Source organism: Octopus bimaculoides, chromosome 9 (genome assembly GCF_001194135.2).
Source record: "Octopus bimaculoides isolate UCB-OBI-ISO-001 chromosome 9, ASM119413v2, whole genome shotgun sequence".
In the NCBI taxonomy this organism is placed as follows: Eukaryota; Metazoa; Mollusca; class Cephalopoda; order Octopoda; family Octopodidae; genus Octopus; species Octopus bimaculoides.
This window is the reverse complement of record NC_068989.1, coordinates 85,943,143-85,951,818: the sequence shown is the minus strand read 5'-3', so window position 1 is coordinate 85,951,818 and position 8,676 is coordinate 85,943,143. Positions and strand designations below refer to the sequence as shown.

General features: G+C 36.1%; 1 protein-coding gene across 1 annotated transcript in view; it reads right to left on the bottom strand.

Annotated features, from left to right (window-relative positions):
• Positions 1-109: 109 nt before the first annotated feature.
• Positions 110-8,676, bottom strand: part of LOC106869568 (transformation/transcription domain-associated protein) — a 103,165-nt gene continuing 94,598 nt past the window's right edge. Inside the window, exons 85-88 of the mRNA XM_052970942.1 lie at positions 8,212-8,353; positions 7,115-7,311; positions 5,949-6,054; positions 110-5,684 (exon numbers count right to left, since the gene is read on the bottom strand). Of these exons, the coding sequence (XP_052826902.1) occupies positions 5,575-5,684; positions 5,949-6,054; positions 7,115-7,311; positions 8,212-8,353 (555 nt within the window). The 3' untranslated portion in view covers positions 110-5,574. The remainder of the gene's footprint in view (positions 5,685-5,948; positions 6,055-7,114; positions 7,312-8,211; positions 8,354-8,676) is intronic.

Here is an 8,676-nt window from a genome sequence, read left to right as displayed (position 1 = left end):
ATATATATATACATACATATATATATACATACATATATATATACATACATATATATATACATATATATACATATACATATATATACATATATATATATATACATATATATATATATATATATATATATATGCACAGAAGAAGGCATATGGCTTAGTAGCCAGGGTATTCGGCTCATGATCGTAAGGCTGTGAGTTTGATTCCCAGTGGTGCATTGTGTCCTTGAGCAAGACACTTTATTTCTTGCTGCTACAGTCCACTCAGCTGGAAAAAAAACGAGTTGAACTTGTATTTCAAAGATCATATCAACCGGAACACTCATTGCCGTAACCGACAAAGAGCCAAGATGCACACATTTGTTTTTCTGACAAAGACCACAGCACATACGTTCTTTTTCTTGCCTTTAGCATATGCACCTATTCGTTGCACTCTGCATGTTCATCAAAGAACATGCTTTACAAATGCACACTGTAAAGGAAGAAGAGCAGAAGGGGGAGGTATCTCCCTGCATCAGTATATACCTCATCCCTGCCACTTCAGTTCACTAAGACAAATATTGTTTACCTAGAGGAAGAGAATGTTCTCCAGGGCACTAATATCGCGCAGCTTCTTTTACAAGGCTGTCCACTGCACATCAAGACCAACAAGCTTGCACCACAAGGGAGACAGGGATGAGTGTGAGGGCAAACCCCTGCATTGGCTATTACCCCCACTTCCACCATACTGTACTCAGTTAATGCATAGCTTGTTTCCCTGTAAGAGGTGAGGACAACAAACCATCAGGCTGTAGCGCTAATACCCTGCAAACATTGTAGCCATCAACCAGACAGGGTGCACAAGGAGAACATTTTTTGACAAAGCAACAGCTATAGGTCATGTCACCCGAGGAGTTAAATCACATCCACCTCAACAGTTTTTCTAAAATCAATCAGTCAAGCAGTACTGATCTCAAAATAATGACTGGAAAGTGGAGAACTACCCAGGGACACTATATGCATAAAAATTTTTTAAAAATCAAGTAAATAAGTGGATGTTAACATAATGTGGGGGGGAACAGGGAAGAAAAACAACCATTGAAATAATTCTGATCAAGAAAGGTCAGGGAGATAACTTTGAAATTTAAATTAATTACAAATTATGTAAGTGTGATATGTGATATTAACAACTTCCCTAATTCATTGTATCAATAGAGGAATTACCCTGATGATGCCCTCATCATAAGATTAACATCTTTACTTATTTCACAACACTTTCAACCTAGAGCTCTCTCAGATGGTTTCATTTAGCCATCATGTTAACAATCTTCACCATGCCATTATTGTAATTGGTGTAGTTGGCTTTAGACCAAGAACATTCAACTTGCCATCATTTCAGATTGAGGAACGTGTGTGTGTGTGTGTGTGTGTGTGTGTGTGTGTGTGTGTGTGTGTATTGGCCAGTATACCCGTTGTGCCCAGAACCAGCTGAAGGGCCTTCGTCTTACCACCATTTGATGAGAGCGTATCTCAACCAGCACCATCCTGTGTCCCACTCCATTGCACACAACTGACATCTCAGCCAGCTTCCTCCAGTCCTCCATTTGAGAAATAGGAACAAGGAAAGAATATTCATTACATCCATTCAACAATAACCACTTCTATCAGATTGTGTACACTCTTTTCCAAAGCACCATTTATTCTTTGGTTATATTTCAATGAATTGCCATTACCAACCTGGCTATCTGCCATGAAAATCGGGGAGCAACCATTTCAAAGGTAACAAAAGAGAACTGGTGTATTACAGTCTGTAGACATCTACATACTCTCATTGTCATCATGATAATCTATAACCATCATCATCAACATCCTAACCATAAGATGAACCTTGAACATAGCTCTACTCAGTCAGATTTGACTTGGCACTACACAACACTAACAACAATAATAACAACATACATTATTATAACCATCCTTATCTCTGCAACAAGTCTTGTACATGTGAACTGTACTGTCTGTACTGTTGCATACACATATTTGCATATACACACAAGCACACACATTCAAGACTGCAACCATGTTTCTCTCAGCAAGTATTATTTCCAGTGACAATTCCACTGTAGCTAAACCAAAAGGTAGATCACAGGATACAGAGATTAATTGTAGAAGGAAATTCAAGATTAGAGATCCGAGTACAGGTTTTGAGAAAATGGTTAACAGGGTTTCAAAAATAAGACTGATTGAGGGTGTAGCTAGGAAAGAATGAAAATATAGAGGAAGAGAAATATGTAGACGTATTTAGTAAGGAATGGACTTGATGTTGAAAATATTTTGTTAAATTAGAAGACAGTTTCCATAGTGGATTATGAAGGTTGTTTAAAGATGATGGAAAGTAGATAGTAGAAGCTGAGGATTAACTGGAAGAAATTTAACAAAATTCAGAATAAAATTTAATTCTGGAAAGGGATTTTTCTAAAATTGTAAACTGCCTACTGTAGAAGGTTCAGCACTGTCTAAATCAAATAACTACACGAATGAGAATATTTGCATACACATGTGTACTGGCACTCCATCGGTTATGACGAGGGTTCCAGTTGATCCAATCAACGGAACAGCTTGCTCGTGAAATTAGCATGCAAGTGGCTGAGCACTCCACAGACACGCGTACCCTTAATATAGTTCACTGGGAACTTCAGCGTGACACAGAAGGTGACAAGGCTGGCCCTTTTGAAATACAAGTACTACATTGCCAGGAATTGAACTCACGACCTTATGATCATGAGTTGAAAGCCCTAACCACTAAGCCATGTGCCTTCACATATGTATACATATAATGCATAATAATTCAGATATAAATACAAACATACATACACACAATCTAACTGATGTCAGAGACATTGCTGTAATTCACAATTTCAAATTGTAAATGTAAATGTACACACATGCACTTATATATATGATTTTACACACATGTGAACAGTCACATCTTTTCGAGGGAAAAACAGTGAGCAGTTTAGTTGCAGAGAAACTTGTGTGTGTGTGAGCAGGAAAAGATTTTAATCAATTGAAGAACAACAGCAAAAACCATCAGAGACATGGTTCCTTGGATTTCTTTCTCAGCAACAGTGTTTAAATAAAGAGAGCTTACAGCAGGAAATACATTCATTTCAAGATGTTTAAAATAGCCCTTCACAACTCATTTGTAAATCTCACACACAGTTTCCCCCTCTCTCTCTCGTTCATTTACTCATCCTTTCATCTCTCACTCTCTTAAAAATACAGAAGACATCATGTGGCCAAAACTTCACTAGACTCACACGATTTGCTCAGGCCTTAAGATAAAAGAGTATCTTGATATGTGTGTTGTTGGGTCACAATTGACAGTTTCACCTCAATGTCACAAATGTTGTGAGTGACAAAAAAAAAAAAAAAAAAGGACATCTATATAGAGTCAACCTGAAGAAACACTTCAATCTTTCTCCCAGTTATTGATTCGTGGCTAAAAATCACTGGCAAACAGGAATTGAACCTACACTGCTGACTCAGCTTAGTAGAAAAAAATTATCATTTTTCCAGTACTCGATATGCAGAAGACAATCCAACTGACCATGTCACAGAGGGATAGTGAAATAAATAAGTAGAAAATAATAATAATAATCCAAAAGTATTATCAATATCAGAAATAAGTTTAAATTTTGTACCAAAGTCCATCTGCTGACCACTCAATTAGTATCAGCAATGGTCTTAGTGGGCACAAAATGAAAATAATGTTTGTTGTTTCCATCAGACAAACTACCTGCAACATCTTGAATATAAACACACGTGTGTGTGTGTGTGTGTGAGGTGTATGTACATGTACACATACTTTTCATTTATTTCACACATTTGAACATCCAAGCTCACTTAAACTCCATTGTTTTCCTTCCATTTTATGATGTTTCGAAGATAGATACAGATATCTGCAAGTTGCAAAATCCATTTTATAAGTCTGTATAAACACACACATAATTACTGTACATAATGATTGTGTATTATCAGTGTCACACTTTCTATATACAAACACACACACACACATGCATGCACACATACACACAAACAAAGTATTTGTGCAAAAATAGAGATGCTCACGACTGCTTTCATATATTACTATGATCTAGAATACTGTCAGATTATAAAATAGAATAAGAAAAGGGACTGGATTGTGTTCAGAACAAAAAAAAAAAAAACAACCGGCAAATCAATTTGAGGAATCTGGGAACAATGTGAGATATGATGACGACGATGATGATGATGACAATGTCAAAGACACTGATGTTGGAGCTATGAGAAGAGTGTAAAGAAGTGAGATTAAAAGCTACATTCTTGCACACATGTATCCACGAATGAGAATTCAAGCAAAAATTTACAAAAAAAAAAAACACAAATGGAATAAATTAAAAAATGTCAAACTATCTTCTGGAGTGAACAATGTCTACTCAGACATCAGATGATGGACCAACTAACTTTACTTGTTCACTCTCAAACACCCTCTACTGTTGATACGTCAACCATAAATTCGTTACATACCCTTCCGTCCCACAGCCTCTTCCCGTGGCAAATAGTTCATCCACCCATCCTCACCCTCTCCTTATTCATTGGCATTCCAACCTATGGTGCACTACCAAATGTTTGGCATTAGTACATATCTTAGAAAAGTATATATATATATATATATATATATATATATATATATATATATATATATAGACACACATATAAATACACACATACATATATGCATACATACATTCACATATATATATAGATACTTATCTATGTACATATATATGTATATATTTATGCATATATGAATATATGTGAATGTGTATCTGTGTGTGTGAGTATACACACATTATTATTATACATACATACATACACACACACACACACACACACACACACACACATACATATATATATATATATATATATATAAACATAATTAAGGGATCAGCAAACATTTGCTTCACCATATACCGAAGTTCAGAAATAGCAGCTAAAAAAGCTGAGACTCCAACAGATAGCATTACTAATGCTATCCCTTAATTATGTTTATAAATGTATAAGAACTTTTAAATAAGTCCTCCACCGATAATGGTGTTTACATACCGAAGGGCTTGGTAAAAATTATTAATTGTTGATTTATTAATAAATTAATAAATTGATAAACCTTTACCCTTTTAATTGTAATATATATATATATATATATATATATATATATATATATATATATATATATATATATGGCACCTTATATTCAGAGTAGTCTTTCTCACAATGGCAAAAGCAGTGATGAATGTTTAATGTGTATACATGCATGTGCATACATGTGTGTGTGCATATATATATATATATATATATATATATATATATATATACATACACACAAACACAGAATATTCTTTAATGAATAGTTAAAAGAAATAATGAAAGAAGATGGCAATGATGTGGTCAGTGGTGGCTACAATGGCAGTGGTGGTGGTGGTGGTGGATGAGAGAGTTGATAATATAAGCGAGGGGGGCAAAAACTTTGATAATATAAAGGTTTTGAATTGGGATTGCTCACAACCAGGGGTGCCAGGCTGGGTCCATACGACACAAGTTGTCGTGGCTATTGGCAGCAGCTACCAATGTACTCACTTTACTTTCAGCACCTTCAAATGTGGCCAGATCTGGAAAAAAAGAACAGAGAAGAAATAGAGAGTAAGAGAATAGAAATGGTTTTGAGAATTCCTTATAAAATATATTAAACACACAAGCCTCAGAGGTTCTGTAAAGGGCTGTAGACACTACCTCTTCTTCCTGACTAAGTATAAATAGTTAAAAAAAACTCACTAGCATCTGGTAATATGGAAAGGTTACCAAGCCAAAAAATTACAGGCAAGTGACCACATTGAATGTAACAAAGTAAAAAGTGATTGAATAAACAGACTTACTGTTGAGACGAGTTGTAATGGCCGACACTGCCTTATTAACCAGGCTGATTAAAAGTTCTCCCTCCATTGCAGGTGGCTGGGTACATGGGTTAGTTTCCTCTTGTTTCTGAAAAACAACATACAAATCATATTCAAGTCAGTCCAACAAACAATTAAATGACAGTAATCAGGATAACAAACAACGAGTAACTAGCTGGGGAGTTGTGGACGACGGCACTGCCACCATCCTCTTCATCATCATCTAATATCTGTTTTCCACAATGGTATGGACTGGATGGTTCGACAGGAGTTGACTAAACAGAGGGATGTGTTGGGCTTCAATGTCTGTTTTAACAAGGTTTCTTCAGCTGGTTGCTCTTCCTAATGCCAACTACTTAACAGAGAGTACTGAGTGTTTTTTTCTTCTTTTCATAGCACCAATACCAGTGAGATCAGCAAATACTTCACAAGACAAGATCTCTTGATGGAGTCGGGGGTGCAAAATTGGTGCCAGGTATTGGGAGACGGAAACATAACAGAGAGACAGGAGCAGATGTTTTGCTGTAGAGGAGATACATGGCTACTCCAGCAAGGAAGCAGGGGAGAAATGATGATAGACTTGCAGTGTCAGGGTGTAACCAAAAGATCCAAGAACCTGATATAATATAGAGCAATGATACATCATCCCTATTTCTGTATATAACAGTAGTATTTAACCCTTTAGCATTCAGACTACTCTATCAAATATAATGTTTATTTATTCACATTGTTTTGAATTAACCCTACATTATCTCATGACTTTGAGATTTTGATGATGTGATTATTTATAATAATAATAATAATAATAATGATGAAATTGTATACAGTGTTCAGGCACACTACAACTCAGAATGACATTATTGGTTATTCTACAATGTTCTATGATTCTACTAGCTAGATCTGCCCAGTTTGAACATAAAACAAGTAGAATATTTGGGCCAGACATGGTTGGTTGAAATGCTAAAGGGTTAAACAGGACCTTTTATAAAATAATATTCACAATAAATATCTCGATATAATTGTCTGGGCTACCAACCTCATCTTTAGAAAGTTCATTAGTTTGTTTTATGTCCACTTTTCTATGCAAGCATGGGTTGGACAAAGACATATTCGAAGCAGTATTTTAGGCTGGATAACTGAATGCTTACCTTCTTGTGCCATGTAATGTATTCATCTCGGAGAATTGCTCGCAGGAAACTGGGAACCTTGTATTGAGGATGGACAAAGCAGCGTGCTGCTGACACCATCGAAGCAGTTAAGGGACCTGTCACTCCGGTCGATGTAAGAAATTCAGCAATATTTGGGGTCAGTCGGAAGGGGACAGGACGGTTGGCATCAAGTTCTCCTGGAACCAACAAAACAACACAACCATTCAGTAGAATGAACAAACAAAAAGGAAAATAATTTAAGAAAACTTATCATAGACACAGGCTGAGTAGAGCGGTTAAGAAGTTTATTTTGTAGCCATATATTTCCATCCAACTGCATGGCACCAAGCTGTGTTGTCTTCATTTTCTATTGCAACTTCAAGCTGATTAATACTTTGTAAGTGGTATTTAGTAAGCAGAAACTGTATGGATGCTAACACACACTTATATAAAGCCCTTGTAGTGGATTTGGAGATGTGCGTGTATTTGTGTGTATCCCTTTTCTTGACATCAGGTGATTGTAAATGAATGTCATTCATTTCCAATATTTTACACAAGTATATCTGGCCTTGAGAAAACATTACTTTGCTTGGAAACAAGAGTTGGCAAGAGGAAGGGCATCCAGCTATAGAAAATCTGTCTCAATAAACCCCATCTGCCCCATGCAAGTATATATTATTTAACATCCGTTTTCCATGCTGGCATAGGTTGGACAGCTTGACAGGAGCTGGTAAGGCCAGGGGCCATATAAGGTTCCAGTCTGCTTTGGCCTAGTTTCTACAGTTGGATGCCCTTCCTTAAGACCAACCACTTTACAGAGTGTACTGGGTACTTTTTATGTGGCAGCAGCACCAGTGCTTTTTACATGGTACCATCACCAGTACTTGTGTCCCTTAATGTTAAAAAAAAAAAACAAAAAAAAAATCACCCAACCACTTGGCAAATAGAAATTAGGAGTGGTAGGGAGGTTCATATCTTCAACTAAAACCTTTAGCAGTAATCCAGTGACTGAAATTAGTGAAAATTTAATGAAAATTTAATGAAAATTTGAAATATAAACATCCAAAGAGCTTCAAACTAAAGCAAAGAATCCTTACCAGATTGATCATCAAGATCAAACTTGAAATAAGCAATATTAAGGAAACCACAGTCTTGATGAAGATACATCATGTCTGGATTCATGCGAGTGAGGTGAAGTATGAACTCTGCAAAAGCCATCAGTGCCAGCTGGATGGTTATCTGGGCGAGAAGAGAAGGAAAAGAAAGATGAGAACAATGTCACTGGAGCAGAAGTAGTGCCAGAACAGAAATGCTTACCAATTAGTAAGAATTCAACTCCTAAACTAAACAAATATCTGCAATTAGTTAACCCTTTTATTACTAACCCAGCTGAAATCACCTCTCTGGCTCTGAAGTACAAATGTCTTGTTTCCATAAGTTTTGAATTAAAATCTTCCACCAAACCTTAGTCACAATTTATGTTCCTAACACTAGCTGAATGATAACTAAGTTATTTTACTAAATTCTTTGTTATATTTAAAGTAATTGAAAGAGACACAGAG